Here is an 18,494-nt window from a genome sequence, read left to right as displayed (position 1 = left end):
GTGGGGTATAAATGAAGTAAATAAATAAATAATGCATGTAGAACATGTACCGATGCAAAGTATTGTATTATGCTTTAGATGCAAAAGGCCACAGGGTTCATTCCCATTCAAAAGGCTCTTGGGTGGCACGGCAGTAGGAGCTTCCCATTGCTGGAAGAAAGAAAATGTCCTGTCCCGTTGGTAGTGATGGAAGGTGTCCTCAAGTCATGGCTGATTTATGGCGTCCCCTGGTGGGGTTTCCAAGACACGAGACTAACAGAGGTGGTTTGCCATTGCCTGCCTCTGCAGGGCAACTCTGGCCTTCCTAAGAGGTCTCCCATCCAATGACTAACCAAGGCTGACCCTGTTCAGCTTCTGAGACCTGATGAGAATGGGCTTGCCTGGGCCATCCAGGTCACAGCCTTGTCCCTGTAATAAGGGCTTATTAACCTAGTGATGTCATTTCCTTTTATGCCATGAAAGACTTCAGCTGCCCATTCCCACATATTACGTCCCTGTTAAAATGAGGAGACATTTTCTCCGAGCCCACTGGCACCCTAAGAGTGGCTAAAACCTTCTGTGTATAGAAGATTTTTTAATTTTGAAAATGTATATTTTGAATTTTTCTTATCTCATCAGATCTCAGAAGCTAAGCAGGATGGGCCTTGGTTAGTAATTTGATGGGAGTCTTCCAACAAAGACCAGGGTTGCAGAGGAAAGCAATGGCCAACCACCTTTGTTAGTTTCTTTCCATGAAAACCCCACCAGGGGTGGCCATAAGTCAACTCTGACTTGGAGACAGGATTTCGTTCATTCTCATTAAATTAACATTCAAGGCAGTTTATAAGACTAAACATGGACATAGTAAACACCAGAAATCTAAAACTGCAGGCCAATAACAGTAACAGCTCTCATAAAAGATCAATAAAAATATAAAAATAGAGATAAAAGCAGCCATCATGTTAAAATTATAACATCTGCTTCAGCAGAAATAGCAACAAGTCTTGAAATGAAGTGCAAAATGCCCTCAGAAACAAGAGAGCTTCAACCAATTTTGGGAAAACCAGTTTAATTTGACAACATAACATTATATTGGCTGAACTTCAATGTATGGCAGCATCATACATTGAACAATTCATGCCAGAGTAATCTTATATCTTTTTTTGAGAAAGTTACTACCTTGCTGGATCAGGGGGAATGCTGTAGACATAGTTTATCTTGATTTCAGTAAGGCTTTTGATAAGGTTCCACATAATATCTTTGTCGACAAGTTGGTAAAATGTGGTTTGGATACGATTACTGTTAAGTGGATCTGTAACTGGTTGATAGATTGCACCCAAAGAGTGCTAGTTAATGATTCCTCATCCTCTTGGAGAAGAGTGACAAGTGGAGTTCCTCAGGGATCAGTCCTGGGACCTGTTCTGTTCAACATTTTAATAAATGATTTGGATGAAGGAATAGAGGGAATGCTTATTAAATTCGTAGATGATATTAAGTTGGGAGGTGTGGCAAATATGATCGAAGACAGAGTCAGGATACAGGATGATCTTGACAGGCTGGAAAACTGGGCTAAAACAAATTAAATAAAATGAATTTCCACAGAGATAAATGCAATGTTCTGCATTTAGGAAGGAAAAATCAAAAGCATAATTATAGGATGGGGGAGACCTGTCTTGGCAGTAGTATGTGCAAAAGGATCTAGAGGTCTTAGTAGACCATACACTGAAGATGAGACAGAAATGTGATGTGGTAGCTAAAAAGATAAATGTGGTTTGGGGCTGTATCAACAGAAGCATAGTGTCCAGATCATGATAACTGATGGCATCACTCTACTTTGCTCTGGTTAGACGTCACCTAGAGTATTGTGTTCCATTTTGGGCACCACAACTAAAGAAGGATATAGACAAGCTGGAACATGTCCAGAGGAGGGCAACGAAGATGGTGAGGGGTCTGGAGACCAAGTTCTATGAGTAAAGGTTAAAGGAGCTTGGAATGTTTAGCCTGGAGAGGAGACGACTGAGAGGTGATAGGATAACCGTCTTCAAGTACTTGAAGGTCTGTCATATAGAGGATGGCACGGAGATGTTTTCCATTGCCCCAGAAGCTTGGACCAGAACCAAAGGCCTGAAATTAAATCAAAGGAGCTTTCGGCTAAACGTTAGGAAGAACTTCCTGACGGTTAGAGCAGTCCCTCAGCGGAACAGGCTTCCTCAGGAGGTGGTGGGCTCTCCTTCTTTGGAGTTTTTAAAGCAGAGGCTAGATGGCCATCTGACAGCAGTGCTGATTCTGTGAACCTGGGCAGACCATGAGGGGAACGGCAGAAGGGGTTGCATCAGTGCTTGTTTTTCGTGGCCCTTCTGACATTCCCAGAATAATGCCGATTGCCACCGTGAGGTCAGGTAGCAATTCCCCAGAGGCCAGTTTGACTAGGGATCCTGGAGGTGTTTCGCCATCTTCTGGGCATGGAGCAGGGGGCACTGGGGCAGTGGGGGGGGGGTAGTTGTGAAGTTCCTGCATTGTGCAGGTGGTTGGACAAGATGACCCTAGAGGTCCTTTCCAACTCTATGATTCTATGATCATGTGTTTAAGTTCAGTGAAGTATTCCTCCTCTAAGTTACATTTGTATATTCATCACTGCCTCTTCAGTACCCTCTTGATGTCCTGGTCCCATGTTTTTGTCCTTTTTGTTTTGTAATGCCGGAACTGAATTTAAGTCAGATTGTACAAGTGCTGCAAGACAGTTCCAGAATTCTGAATTCACTGGAAGAGATGAAGACACTCATGTAGAACTGATGTGGGGTTTTATCTACCTGTGAAGTCTGGAGAGGCTCTGTGTCGATCTTGCAGAGATATTAAAGTCTCCGCTGTTTTGCCAGGGGCCCATGTTTGGCTAGCAGATATGGCTCCGCAGTAGAACATCTGCTTTGCAGGCAGAAGGTTCCAGTTTCAATCAGTGAGAAGGATCAGGGAGCAGGTGATATGAAAGACCTCTGGAGAGCTACCACAAGTTAGAATAAACAATACTGACCTTGACAGACCTATGGTCTGATTGGGTAGAAGGTGTAGTCAGCTGTTCCTTTCTACCACCTCCTTGGGTCAACTGATAGGTGCAAACATGTCTACCAACCCTTTATGAAAATGAACCAATAATGTTATTTTGTTTTCCTTCCATTCCTCCTCTCATCCCTTCCCCCAATGCAGAATCTACTGGGTACACACAACTTGGGTCGAATCTATTATGAACCCATTAAGGACCGGCATGGCAATATCATCATTGTTACCATAAGGGAAGTAGAGACTCTCTATTCCTTTTTCAATGGAAAATGGATGCAGATATCCAAGCTACAAAGCCAGAGAAAATCCCTTTCGACACCAGAGGAACCCACGGCATTAGACATCTTGCTAATCACAATCCAGGTATATATTTGTTCTTTATGTACCCAAACATTCTCTATTTTTTTTATTTTTTAAAAAAAACCATTCCAAGCCAAATGCAATCTACAATCAGGGCTGTAGCCAAGGCAGGGGCCAGTGGTTGCCCCACACCACATGGAACACTGCTGTGTTCCACTCACATAAAAAAATAGGCTTTTAATTTGTGACATGACAGGGTTTTTTTAATGGAAGTTTGTTTTCAGAAGAAGAAAAAATTAAACTGTGACAAACTCTGCTTTAGTTGTTGTAACTGTGAGCTTTTCCACCTGTGGGTGGGATCCTCCCCAGCCCAACTGTGTTCAAGCCCAGGCTGCCCCAACCTTCATCTCTCTCCCCCCTACGAATTGCTGTGGTTCTCTATCTGGAAATATTGTAGATCCACATACTAAAAATGTGATGGTGCTGCTCAGAGCCAAGCAGAGGACCTTGTGTTGGAGAGAGCTTTTTCTCCTGCTCCCATAATACTAAAACTCAGGGGCATCCAATGAAGTTGATAGGCCATAGATTCAAGACAGACTTCTTTACTCAATGATGGGGAGATCAACTACCAGTCATTGTAGTGACTGCCACGAGCACAGACAGCTTTAAAAGGGAGAATAGGTCTATCAACGGCAACTAACCATGGTGACTAGCAGGAATCTCTGTACTGAGAACTAGCAAACCTCTGAAACCCAGTAGTTGTTGGGGGAAGGCCTTGGCCTCTGGCCTTATTTGTTGGCCCTCCAGAGTAACTGGTTGGCCACTGTGTGAAGAAGGATGCTGAACTAGATGGTGTGATCTGGCAAGGCTCTTTTTATGCACTGAAGAAGGCTGTCTATGGACCTCTCCACCTGCCATGTACTATAAGGCTATAAGGGACTTGATGAACTTCATGAGGGACTTGAGAAACTTATGTTAAATGATGATCAAACTCCCCTCTCATATGATTTGGTACTGAGCTTGACATATAGGGTTCTTAGGTGCCTGCTGGTGGCAGACACACTCCTGGAGGTTTGCTCCTGTGCCCATCGATTTGTCAGCGATCGGTGGGAGGTGACAACCCCCCTGAAGGTTGCCCACCACCAGAAGGCACCTCAGGAACATGACAACACAACAACAACATGCGATTTATATACCGCCCTTCAGGACGACTTAATGTCCATTCAGAGTGGTTTACAAAGTATGTCATTATTATCCCCACAACAATCATCACCCTGTGAGGTGGGTGGGGCTGAGAGAGCTCCAGAGAGCCGTGACTGACCCAAGGTCACCCAGCTGGCTTCAAGTGGGGGAGTGGGGAAATCAAACCCAGCTCTCCAGATTAGAGTCCTGCACTCTTAACCACTACAGCAAACTGGCATGCGTGCTCCTGGGGGTGGGGTGGGGAGTGACAGCATCACTTCCTGAAGTGACATTGTTGCACCAGCTGTGGGTGTACTCCCATGCTTCGTTGGGGCCAATTTTGGCCCCAAACGCACCCATGGCAGGCATGGTGATATCACTTCCCAAAAGTGTCATCATCACACAAGCACCAGGAGTGCACATGCAAAAGAGAGACACGTGGAAGGCAGAAGGCAAGTGCCAGCCACCCCCACCCCCACCCCCTGCCAGGAGGGTTAAGGGGACCTGGCAACCCTATGATGATAAACCATGCTGCTTTTTTTAAAAAAATGGAAAACCCGCTCCTGATTTCTGGGCCTAAGCCTGAAATTCAGACCTTGACACACCACACATCTGATTTAGCACTAAGTACCAAACCAGGAACACGGAGGTCCACCAGGAAGCAAGACTTGGCACCAGGAACTAGAATAACCCCGGGCTTAAAGTAAGCTCTACTTATAGCTCCCTCCCTCCTGGTAGTATTAATGCCATCTCTCTGCTGGACGTTCTGCATTAAAAACATTACAGGTACGGATTCGGTTTCGGTTTCCCAGCCATGTTGGATGTTCCTCTCCGCAGGTCCGGGGGGAACTGTCTGAGCAGGCTGACTGGGCGGTTGACCCGCGAGGGTTAACCTCCAGGACTCCCAGGGAGGGAGCCTGTATCCGGGGCGCCGCAGGAAGAACCCTCTGGAAGCAATGCAGGGGGTAAATTGCCTGCTTGCTCCAACGGAGGCCGGCAGACTTGCGCAGCACTGCGTGTGCTGCCAGGCCATGGAGAACGGCAATAAGCAGATTTAAGGTGAAGACCTGCGGCGCAGACTTCTTCCCCTGCACCGAGTTTTGGAACTTAGTTGGCGCCCCCCCCTAAGATGGCGACGAGAAAGCAGAGCCCAGCAATGAGCAAATCGGTGATGGCGACGTTACAGGGGAAGGGGGAAACGTTGGAAGAGCTGGTGAGACGAGCAGTTTTCGATGCTATGCAGCCCTTTGTAGCGAAATTGAATGAAATGGGGCAAAAGGTTGATTCAGTGGAGAGCGAGGTGAAAGCCATTAAAGAAACAGCGACCGGAGCAGAGCAGTCTGCACATGAGAACGCAGTACTCATGAAAGCAACAAGTAAGGAAGTGAAGCTTTTGGAGAATCAAATAATAGGATTACAAGTGGACCGTGCCCAAACGGTATTGCGTCTTCAAAATGTAAAAGAAGAGCAAAGTGAAAATTTAAAAGATTTGGTGTCTGGATTTTTGGCGCCATTCGCAAAGGCAACTAAAGAAGAGATAAAAAACGATATTTTGGAAGTCCGGCGGACATCTTCAAAGTATGCAATGAAGCAGCAGCTGCCTCGCGAGATTATTATTGACTTTTCATCTAAGAAGATTCGGGACACCATCTTAGACAATTCGTATAATGTGGACTTGGACTATTTGGGCAATAAGGTTAAAATATTGAAGGATGTTCCATTTTTGGCTCGTAAAAGAAGACTCAAATATAAAGGACTTGCGGCTTTCTTGAGGAAATGTGATATAAAATATAAGTGGCTGTTTCCAGAAGGCGTCTGGTTCAGATATAAAGATCAAACTTACAAGATTACATCGGATGCGCAGCTGACAGACTTTTTGTTCAACCATCAGGAGTTTCAGCAGGAAGAAAGTTCGAAGTCTGAAGGGGAAAGTGGGGGGGAAGGAAAGAGCGGGCGCAGCTGCTCCAGCTGCGCAGAGAGAATTAAGACCAAGACGCAAGGGGGGGGGGGAGAAGTTCTGATCCTAAATATAATCTGTATTGTATAAGACCTACCAATCTGACAGCATATTAGAAAGTTAATTTTTAAGAAAAATTGCAGTATGAAGGGAATACAAGACATGTAGTGTAGTGTTTGTTGTTTGTATGTTGGTTTTCCCTTTCCCCAGTTCTCCCTTCCCCCTTTTTTTCCTCTCCCCTCCCCTTTATACTTTTGTAGTCTTCTGTAGTTTTTTATGTTAGATATTAAAAAATAAAAAACTTTATAAAAAAAAACATTACAGGTACAAAAAAGAGAGATGGGGGGAGGCTCAAGCAATAGATTTATATAAGACCCCCCCCCAAAAAAAAAACAAGTCTGATGAGGTTTCTATCAAGTCCCTGGTGGGGGGGAAAGGTTCCCCTTAATGGTCTATGAATTCTTATCAAATGTCCACCGTTTCTTGGATTACTCGTAGAATCATCAAATAATTATCTGGTTCCTGAAATGCTGCTTCTGACAACTAAGATCTAATTGCACTGCTTGGAGCCAAGTGGCAGGGCAGTGGTAGATAATGCGATGGTTCCAGTGGTGAAGGCAGGGAGCCAAGTGGCTTAATCCTCACCCACTCGGGTGGTATGCAGTTCTGGTCCGATTTTTCTTCGCAATAGGAACAAATGAGGTGGAGAGAGGCAGCTAGACCAGGTTGCCATCTTCCTCCTGCATCTTCCTCTGCAGAGCTGGCCGGTTAGCAAGCACACTCAACTAGGGCTGCCCACTGTGCGCCTGTTCTGGAGGGGGCCTTGCAGCTCTGTGGTAAAAAACTACAGATCAATTAAAAATGGAGTCAGCTGACACAGGTTTAACTCCAGAAACTCAGAGCCCTCGCTCACCACCCCATGAGCAAATAAGAACAGAAAGGGGGGGGGGGAATGAAACAGAAAAGTGAGCCCTCAGCTTGCTCCCAGAGAGTTGCAGCAGCACAAGCCCCAAGCCTGCCTCTCGTGACGCACAATGGAAAAAAACTCCCGCAACAAGCAGTTCCTTGCTTAGTAACTGCGGACTGGAAAGTGAAACCACAGCTCTCTACAGCAAACGCTCACATAGAGAATAATAATAGAGTCCACTGGACTCTACTATTTTGCAACTACAGACTAACACGTTTAGCTCCTCTGACTCTATGACCATAGAGAATAATGGGGGCTCTTTGGTTGGCAGCCAGAGCTGCCTATCAAGGTTTTCAGGGCTAAGATTGGTCTGTTCCAAAGGCAGCAAAAGGTCTGCAGGCGTCTCCTATGTTGCTTAGGAAATTGATTGCTCGGCACTGGGATGTCTGCGTTCATGGAGCAATGGACCAACAGGCCTGCCTAAAAGCCGTGGCTCTGTCAAAAATGCACCTCCCATGGGCTGCCTGCGAACACCGAACGGGGCAGGCTCTGGTCAAATTTAGGTCTGTTTTCTGGTCCATGGCCACCTCTCCTTAGTGCTTTTCTCTTTAGATAGTTTCTGTAGGGGGCTGAATATTCCAGCTGTAGTTCTTCAGGGCTGGCTTACTGTACATCCACAGCAAAGGAGAGGCAGATTCTTCTGGACTGTATGTTGAGTTCTTTATTCCATATCTCCAGGAGGCCATATTTTCATTATAAGTAGTAATAGAGATTCACCTTATTCTGAAACATGTTAATTCTTTTTTTATTATTATAAATTTTTATTTTAGTTACTAACATCAAAACCACAAACAGAAAAAGGAAAAAGGAAACAAGGGGGGAGGGAAAAAACAACATAAGAACACAGACTACAACTACAAGTATTGAATTCCCTTCATAATACAATTATTTAAAGTTAAACTTTCTAATATGCTTTTAGATTGGCAGATCTTATAAAATACAAACTACAGTCAGGATCAGGTCTCCCCCCCCCCCTTGCGTCTCGGTCTCAGTTCTCTCTGAACAGCTACACTAGCTGCGCTCACTCCCTCCTCCCCACTCCCCCCTCCAGATTCTGGATCTTCTTCTTGCTCGAACTCTTGATGATTAAGCACAAAATCCCTCAGCTGTACTTCCGATATTATCTTGTAGGCTTGGTCTTTATATCTAAACCAGATGCCTTCTGGAAATAACCATTTGTATTTTATATCACGCTTTCTCAGAAGAGCTGCAAACCTTTTGTATTTGAATCTTCTTTTCCGAGCTAAAAATGGAACGTCCTTCAATAACTTAACCTTGTTGCCAAGAAAGTCCAAATCCACGTTAGTCGAAGTATATAAAATGGTGTCCCGAGTCTTCTTAGATGAAAAGTCAATAATAATCTCGCGAGGCAGCTGATGCTTCGTTGCATATTTTGAAGATGTCCGAAGGACTTCCAGAATTTCGCTTTTTAACTCTTCTTTAGTTGCCTTTGCGAATGACGCCAAAAGTTCCGACACCAGATCCTTTAAATTTTCACTTTCCTCCTCCTTCACATTCTGTAAACGCAATACCGTCAGAGCACGATCCACTTATAGTCCTATCAATTGATTCTCCAAAAGCTTTACTTCTTTGTTTGTAGCTCTCATGAGTGTTGCATTTTCACGAGCAGATTTCTCTGCCTCGAGCGCTACATCTTTAATGGTTTTCACTTCGTTTTCAACTGAGCCAACCCTTTGTCCGATTTCATTTAGTCTATCAACAAAGGGCTTCATAGCTTCAACGACTGACCATTTAACCACCTCTTCAAGAGTCTGTCCCTTCCCCTGCAACACAGCCGAAACCGATTTGCCCACAGCAGGGCTCTGCTTTTTCGTCGCCATCTTGGGAGGGGGGGGAGTCTGCCAACTACGTTCCAAAACTCAATGAAGGGGAAGATATCTGAACCTTCTTAAGCTTCAACTCCCACCAATCCTTCACATACGCTTAGAGTAACAGAAGGGATCCGCTTACTTACAGGCTTTCCACCTTAAATCTGCTTGTTGCCGTTCTCCATGGCCCGGCAGCACGCGATGTGCTGCGCAAGTCTGCCGGCCTCCATAGGAGCAGACAGGCTATTTACCCCCTGGATCGACTTCAGGGGGCTCTTCCTGCAGCACTCTGGACCCTGACCCCCTACCTGGGAGTCCTGGGGGTTAACCCTCGCAGGTCAACCACCCGGTCAGGCTGCTCGGCCACTTCCTCCTGGACCTGCGGAGAGGAGCGTCTGACATGGCTGGGAAAACGAGACTGAATCGAAACATGTTAATTCTTGATTGATTATGGGATGCATGATACTGTGATACTTCCAGACTACCACTTAAATACTTCCAGACTACCACTGACAGGCACCAGAGGAAAGTCCATGTATTAACTGGCTACTTTCTCACCTCCTTTGAATGGCGCATCTCACACACGGTCGAAATTCCAGTATTTTATCAGCACGGAGGGCTCATAGTAGCAGACTCTATGCAGGCCAATGATATTAGTATGTCTGTGTGAGATGCACGTACTGTATGTTAATTTCTTGCCAGTGAACTCATCTGCCCCCATTTCAATGAATTTGTTCAGTAGCTAATACAGTTCATGCATTATTTCAGCTTATTTGGATGGATTTGGGGGCACAAATTTTAAGAAGTCATAAATAGAAAAAAAAATAATTCTCATACTGGAAATGGATGAAACTGAGGCAGAAACATCTGAGGTAAAATGGCAAGAGCAGTGCTAAGAAACACCTCAGCAAAAAGAGTTTTGATGAGGCTGAATCTCAGTGAGAAAAACAGAAAACAAATACAGTATAAATAATTAAATCTCCTTTAGAAACTGCTAGTTTATCAAAAGTTCTATTGAACGCACACACACCCTGCCCCACTCCGGTACCTATAGAAACTTTGCCTTAAGAGGTCTTTCTAAATGCAGAATTTGCTTTAGGCATATTTTGATGGTAAGTCTGTTTTTCTCCTGGTCACACATGAAGCTGCCTTACACAGAATCAGGCCACCAGGATCAGTACTGTTGACTCAGCCCGGCAGGAGCTCCACAAGATCCCAGGCCGAGGCCTTTCACACCACCTGCCTCCTGATCTTTTTGATTGGAGATGCCGGTTAAAAGCAAAGCAGACGCTCTTCCACTGAGCTGCAGCCCCTCCCCACACAGGGACAGTGGTTGGCTGTTCCAAAACCCGTAAGAGATCTCAAAAACAAATGGACACTGCAGCCATGAATTTCACAGCCTGGCAACTGAGCTAGTTGGACTCTCGTGTGGGACTCTCTGTACTGGCTTCCATCCTAATGCTGAACCAATCTGAGTGGGAGACTAATTAGGGTTGTACCTGCCAAGTATTAATTAGAATGCTTGTGTAGCTCATTTAGAGATGTCACTTCAATATCCAGGACTAGGAGCATTTCCAGTTCTAAAGACGTGGCCATCTCACGCACGCACACACGCATAGGAGCTCCCTCTTTGGCTGCCCTGGCAAACGTCTCCTGCCCCTGCAGCCTCCCCTCCCCTCCCCTCAAGTCAAGGCAAAATAAAAGCCATCCAGAGACATCGCTGTTGACTGACAGATGAACACGTCCAGAGAGGCTGAGAAGGCAGCCACTCACTATCCCTGCCCTGTCAGAGCCCTCTGGTTCAGTTTGAATATCCTCCATTGTAAGTTTGTTTCTCATTTGTGAGAAATTAACCTGTGAAAAATTAACCTTCTCAATGCACAGTTTTTTCATCCTTTGTGCCACATTTTCCCCATTAAGTATAATGCATATTCAACATTATTTTTGTATCCGTTGCCTATACTTGGCTTAGAGATGATTTGTAACATATACATGGAATTAAAACTGCATAAAAGAAACAAAAAGAATCCTCAGCAATGGTCATGAAAACCAGAGAAAGTAAAACCAATGACAAAATCACAAAATGGCGGCCGTCAGCCAAACCCCGGTTTCCTGCATCCCCAGTGCCACATGCCGTAAGACAGGCACAAGCGCTGCAGCCCACTTCTATCAGCTATGGACTGTGCAGAGCGAGCCTGACGGGTGGACGCAGGTAGGCTCCTGTGCAAATGAGGGACAGGGAAAGAAAAGCCCAGGTCTACTCCACTGTGACCCTCTCTAGAATGTTTCTTATTGGTTCCATCAAAGCTTTACCATTAATACATGAGCATTCCCTGCTGTTTGAGTGAAAGAGCATTTATTACAATGGGGATGCTTAGTAGTACGGGCCTGTGCATTGAAGCCAGGGGGCTTAATCTGGGGAAACTCTGTATAGGATTGTACTGTAAAGAACGGGAAAGCACACGTCCCCGCATATTGCTTTGTTATCAAAACCAGGGATGTCTATACAGTAAAGGCAGAGCCCAGCAAGCATAAAATAAATAAATAAATAAATACCTCCTTGTAATGTTATCGGTTGCTTTCTAATCCCTGGTTTTCCGTTTGCAAGAAGCTTTTCCCGATGGTCGTTTGGTGTTTTCTCTTTTCCCATAGGATACACTGTCCTATCACAGAAGGAGTCAACAGCGCCTGGCTCCTGGCCTGTATTTGGGCTACCTGAAACTCTGTAGCTCGGTGGATCAGATAAAAGTACTTGTACTGCAAAAGCTGCCTAATATTCTGTGTCATGTTAAAATCCGAGACAACAGCAATGTGTCCAAGTAAGTGTGGGGTGGGGGTGGGGAGGGGGAAATCCTGCTTCACGCTTTTAATTTTGCAAATTGCTTTACAAATGGTGCTTTCTATTTGCTTTTCCTTCCTACAATGAGGTTGATTGCTGTTACTCCTAAACTATACGCAGGGAACAAAAGCTGAGAAAGACAGTAGTAATTTACACAGTGCTGAAGAAAGAATCCACAACAGAGGCAGACTTGAAGCCGTGCCTTGCAATCCTAGCTTTCTACCTGCAGGAACACACTGCATGACATTGTAAATGTTCATGAGCTTGCAACAATTACTTAGATCAGAGATTTAATTGTTTCCTTCGTTAACATCCGTCAGGGGAGTAGAACACTGAAGGTGCATTGGTCCATGTGGATAGACCACTTGGGGTAAAGCTACATGATGCATTTTTTAAGGAATCACTTTTTAACATATTATCCCACTTGCTTCCAGCTCAGCCACACAGCAGCTGCCAGGGAGTGTTGCTTTCAATGCCTGCTGGAGCTGATTTTGCTCAGGGCGGCAGCATGGGGGGCGGAGGAGGGGCTGCTGCCTCCTGAGCTGAAAGAGCCCAACTGTGAAGCTGCGTTGGGAATAGCCTGAGTGAACTCTGCTTCAAAACCATGCAAATAACACTCTACGGAGGCCATTTTGAATGAGGAAAAAGTTGGGAGGGGGAGCTCCCTGTCCCTGGGTTCCTCTGTCGAATGCAAGATCATCTCAGACATCAAGAGAAACAAAACCTAAGCTAAGAGAAAGTAAAATATATCATATAATAAGCCTCCTCCCGAAACAATACATCTAACAATTTACCATGATTAGGTATCAAATGTAAATTCTGGTTGCCATTTTGAATAAAATCATTTGCACTTGATAGAAAGTATATAAAGAAAAGGTCAGATGGGCCTCCCTAAGGAAAGAGCTTTGAAGCTCAGCCATAAACGGGTGCACACTTTCCCCTCCAGGTCAAAAGCAACAGCCTTGAGAGCCTTGCTACAAGTGACATTTTCCACGTGAAGGATAAAGGATCATTTTCGCAAGTCTTTCTGGGAACTGAAGTTCCTCTCCCCCACCCCTTTTCCTTCTGTTCCTTCCCCTTGCTGCCTGAAGAGACAGAGAAAGCCTGCGGCAACAGCAGCTTTTGCGCATCGTTCCTCCCGCCACAAGCCTGCTCTCAATGATCTTTGCAACTTTCTCAGCTTTCTCCGGATCATTCCCCCCCCCCTGCCCCCAGCAAGACGATTTGCAAAAGCTGATGTTGCCGCAGGCTCTCTCTGTCTCTTCAGGCAGCGAGGGGAAGGAACAGAAGGAAAAGGGGTGGGGGGGAGGAACTTCAGTTCCCAGAAAGACTTGCGAAAATGATCCTTTATCCTTCACGTGTAAAATGTCACTTGCAGCAAGGCTCTGAGAGGAAAAGCCTTGTATGGGATCAGAGACGTGGCTGGATTGGGGGAGCTAGCAGCAAGGCAGATTCTGCCCCCCGTGCCCCCCCCCGCTCCTGTGCACCCTTGCAAACCAAACATATTTGTACACATACAACAGTGCACTCACTGATATTCTCGAGCACTTAAGGGTCTTGCTGGACATTTCAAAATCCTCGTGTTTGTTGGTGGATGACACAAGGATTCTCTATCTAACACGTGATGGGAGTTTTGTGCCTCCCAGAGGTGTACTCATGAAATGGGTGTCAGAGAAGAACCAGCTTCCCCTGCCCCATGCTGTTTTCATGTTATCAAGCTGCCCCGGGGAGCCACAATTGGCTGCATTAAGAAAACCATGTTACTGATGTATTTGCATGTGATTTTGGCAACGGAGCCAATTGTGGCTCTCGAGAGCAGTTTGCGCATGTCTCCAGAGGAAGGGGCGATAATTTCTACCAATGCCTTCCTCCCACCAAAGACTTCAACTTTGCTCCTTATGCTGTTCCTGAGGGTCCACTACCATCTAGAAATGAAGTTTCAGGCTGTTTAGTGGGCTACAGTGAGAGGGGAGAGCAAGAAAGTCCAAGGTCTGTAGATTATTGAATAGACACTGTTATTTCAAAATTGTGTCCATAGTATCAGCATATAGTGTTGCTCCACCATACTTTTGGTAGCAGGAGAAAAATAAAATAAAAAGCCATCAACTGATGGTGTGATATCACTTCCAGGGAAATCCTGAAGTGACATCAAGCCTCTCTAGAAATTAGCAAAACTCTACAGTAAAACCATGAGATGACAGCCACCACCACCCATGTGTTTGCCCCCCCTCCCCAGTTTCCTGCTGGTTGCCAGGCTGGGCCTGGGGAGGGATCCCCCCCACATGTGCGAGGAGCATCATGGGCCTGGGGGAAAAGTAAGTGCCAGGTTCTCCACCTCCTACCAGGAGGCTAAGTGATCCTGGTAACCCTAGCCACCACTTAGAATTTAGGAACCTTTCATCTGGAGTTCCAGTAACTGAACTCCGCTGTCCTTTGATGTCTGGCCCCCAGGCTCGCCTGTCCATTCTGAGGAAGTGAGAGAGGGACCTTCAGCAGCACCAAGAGTAGAGACTAGACATGGGCATGACGTGGGTTTTCACGAACTGGTGCAAGATCATGAACCAGTTTGTGGTTTGTGCTTTGTGAGGTTTAAGTGCCCCTTTCCGGCTGCTTAGCAGCAGGTAAAGGGGCATTTAATCATTTGAAGGGCCCTTTCCTGTCCCTTGCAAGTGGTGGATCCCCCCTGCCGCCTGCCAGCTGATAATTTAAAGGGCCCTGTTGCTTGCAAGGGGCAGGAAAAGTTTAAATGGCCATTTCCCCGGGCAATGGCCATTTAAACTGCCCCTTTAATACGAACCAAATGAACCAGTAGACCAGTTCGTGGAAGTTCGTGGAGACGAGCTTCCACGAACCACTGATTCGCAAACCACGAACTGGCCTGGTTCATGCGTTCTTTTGATTTGTATTTAGGTTCGTGTCCATCCCTACTAGAGACAGGGTACTGCAGAGAAGAGACAAAATATCAGGCAGCTGCTGCTCCTTTCAGAGAAGGGCCTGCTCTCACAAGCTGCAGGCAGAAAAAGTCTGGAACCGCTGTTCCAAAAGTCAGGCCCTCATGCAGTCAACCCACCAGGCCCTGTGGCCACTTTGCCTTTGTATATTGTTGGCTGTCATCATTTTCTTCTGGATTATCACCATTGCTAGGGAAATATGAAATACGTCTAGCAAAAAAAAAAAATCAAGGTCTTTTCACTGGCTCCAGTCAGTGCCTGATGAGAAAATTGAACCCCCTGGAAAAATGTCACTGTAACCTAAGGTATGTGCGTTAAAAGATTATAGAAACATGGAGCAGCCAGTGTGTCAAATGTTTCAAAGACCTTTTTTTCAGACCGTAGTAAAGGAGGCTTCCATTTGATATATACACTTGAGAAGAATGAAATCAATAAGCTGGCCTTTTTTAAAAAAATTCACAAATGATCAGGTCTGTTATAAGTTTAAAATTTTTTACTATCTGAGAATGAAAAGTTCAACAGAGCCCAAACGTACGCACAGTTAATTCTTCCTTGTGCAGTGAACTTCTGTTATATTTCTAATTTTAACTTTACTTTGTATACAGAGAAGAGTGGGAATGGATCCAAACCCTCTCTGGCTCAGAATCTGTGGAAAATACGGATCATTCCGCAGAGTGTCCAACGCGGCTGTTCTTTGAGCTCCAGGTGGCAGTGAAAGCTCTCCTCAAGCAGATCCATCTACCTCTCCAGCAGGTATGAGATGCTGCGGTACTCGAAGGAAAGCTCTCTTGGTTGTATTCCTGTTAAGCGTCATCATTTTGTTTAGAAACTGTCATATTGTTTAGAAAACATAAAGCCTAGGCTATTTACTTGTACAATGCTGTTTATTGCCAGGGGGAGGGGCAGAAGGTGGGGAGGACGCAGTACATTTTACTCATGTGGCAGCACTGTGTTGTGGACTTGGTTTGTGGTTAAAATGCCACCGCAATTTTTTTTTAAAAAAATTGAGCAGTGATGCTCCCTGCTGCAGTCTGAGCCCACAATGAAACCCGGATTTATTTCATCTGTTCGCCTTGCTTATAGTCGGCCTTTTCCCCAACAGGAATCCAAAGCAGCTCGCCTTGTTCTCCTCTCCCCAACACCCCTGTGAGGTAGGTTAGGCTGAGAATGTGCGACTGTCCCAAGGTCACCCACAATTTTCCATGGCTGAGTTGAGATTCAAACCTGGGACTCCCAGATCATAGTTCAATGTTCTAACTGCAACACCTCACTGGTTTTGTGATCATTCAATTTTGACAAGATGAAATTATTGCCATGGTGGGTAAAGTCATTAGAAAAGCCTGTTATTACCCTCTTCTGAAAGTGTGCTGAAATGTAGTTTGATGGTATATGGGTTGAAGATGTTTATACAGCAAAGCAGTTATCAGTGCAGTCCTAAAGAGAGTTACTCCAGTCTAAGCCCACTGAAATCAATGGATGTAGACTGGAGTAACTCTGCTTAGGGCTGCACTGTATGTTTGTGCTTCACCACACATCCGTGTCTGGAGCATTTTGCTGTATCATCCTCCGAACCCTTCATGACGCCACGTTTGGTCCTCACAAAGTGAAAAATCAAGACTTGGAATGTATGAAGAAAGCACGACTGCTTCATGCACCCAACCCACAGCAACTGCGTGCGTTCATCTTGAATGGTAAAAATGACATGGTTGATGCGTCCTCTGGAATCAGAAACATTTTTAATGGAACGATAGTTGCCCAACCAATAGAATTCTGAAAATGCAAATTATGAGTGACCAGAGATAAATCCTCTGGAAGTAACATGAAATTAATAGATAGTTAATGCAGGGAGGAAGAACTGGGAATGCACACACGTGTTCCAAACTTCCACACATTGGAATGCCATCCCATTTGGATAAAAAACAAAAATAGCTACAACTGAAAATAAATTTATTTTTGAAACAAAAGGAAAGGAAAATGTAATGACTAAACTAGCACCTTTTAATCCCACTCATAAGGAACCAAATCACGATTTTAAAGACTAAAACCAAACAAATACATTTTTTAAAAAAATCACTGAAAATACTGGACCAGACTGATTTAGACAACATCGGACATGCAAGCATCACACTTATTATTTCTGCTGCTGTCGGTCTATGTTTCTGTAATACGGATTACATTATATCTCCTGCTTCTTCCATATCACCAACATCAGAAGTTCACTTTCTACAATCTTGCTTGGGTAATATCTCTCATGTTTCCTAGACACAGAATCTTTACAGACCCTCCTACCTTGTGAAAACTTGGGCAAGAATCACATTTGTGTGCAATTGGTGAGGGGGGAACATACTTAAATAAAAGCATTTATTTTAATATTCTGCATTGATTCTCATTCTACACACAACTAGGGCTCCCTTTGGATTCCCTCAGGGGCCTGCTCTGCACGTAGATCCAACCAAAACACCATATAAAAATAAACCATTTACTTTCCCAGCACCCTGAGTCCTTCATGGTTGGGGGCCCTGAAACGTGTCCATCTTCTACACCATTGTGCAAAGTTACTAATTTAAACAAGCAAAAAGGTTTGCAAATCTCACTTTATGGACAAGGGGCTATGTGTAAATGTGTTGTATGCTGTCCAGTTCCCTCTGACTTATGGCGAACCAATAATGAAAAACCTCCAAAATGTCCTATCATTAACAGACTTGCTCAGATCTTCCAAGCTGGAAGACGTGGCTTCTTTTATTGAGTCAGGTCTTCCTCTTTTCCTACTGCCTTCCATTTTTCCCAGCATTATTGACTTTTCCAGAGAATCTTGTCTTCTCATGATGTGACCAAAGTATGATAGCCTCAGTTTTGCCATTTTAGCTTCTAGGGAGAATATAACCTTGATGTGATCTAGAACCCACTTATTGGTCTTTTTGGCTGTCCATGGTATCTGCAAAACTCTCCTCTAGCACCACATTTCAAATGAGTCAATTTCAATATGGAAGGATGACAGATGCCTTCATAGAAGAATCTTTTGACGAAGAGCCAGAAGTCTTAGAAAGTGAAGTAAAAGCTGCACTCAAAGCAATTGAGAGAAACAAAGCACCTGGAGTAAATGGGATACCAACAGAGTTATTTCAAGCTACAGAAATGGAGTCCAGCAAAATCTTAACAAGAATCTGTTAACAAATATTCGGGGTGGAGCAATGGCCCAAAGACTAGAAATGCTCAGTCTACATTCAATTAAAAAAAAAGAATCAGGATGCTAATGAGTGCAGCAACTATCGGACCAACACATTTGATTGTGTGGATTGTGTTAAAAGAAATAGGGGGTGCCACAACATCTGATTGTTTTGATGCACAATTTGTACTGTGGACAAGAAGCTACTGTTAGGACAGAATATGGAGAAACAGAACGGTTTCCATTTGGCAAAGGTGTCAGACAAAGATG

The 18,494-nt window shown here is 44.7% G+C and overlaps 1 protein-coding gene across 1 annotated transcript in view; it reads left to right on the top strand.

The window, feature by feature from the left end:
- Positions 1-18,494, top strand: part of ANKFN1 (ankyrin repeat and fibronectin type III domain containing 1) — a 221,764-nt gene that overhangs the window by 154,221 nt on the left and 49,049 nt on the right. The window contains exons 11-13 of the mRNA XM_054978644.1: positions 3,181-3,396; positions 11,921-12,087; positions 15,664-15,811. Of these exons, the coding sequence (XP_054834619.1) occupies positions 3,181-3,396; positions 11,921-12,087; positions 15,664-15,811 (531 nt within the window). The remainder of the gene's footprint in view (positions 1-3,180; positions 3,397-11,920; positions 12,088-15,663; positions 15,812-18,494) is intronic.

This window comes from Eublepharis macularius, chromosome 4 (assembly GCF_028583425.1).
Source record: "Eublepharis macularius isolate TG4126 chromosome 4, MPM_Emac_v1.0, whole genome shotgun sequence".
NCBI classification, from domain to species: Eukaryota; Metazoa; Chordata; class Lepidosauria; order Squamata; family Eublepharidae; genus Eublepharis; species Eublepharis macularius.
This window is presented reverse-complemented; position numbering and strand designations above follow the sequence as displayed.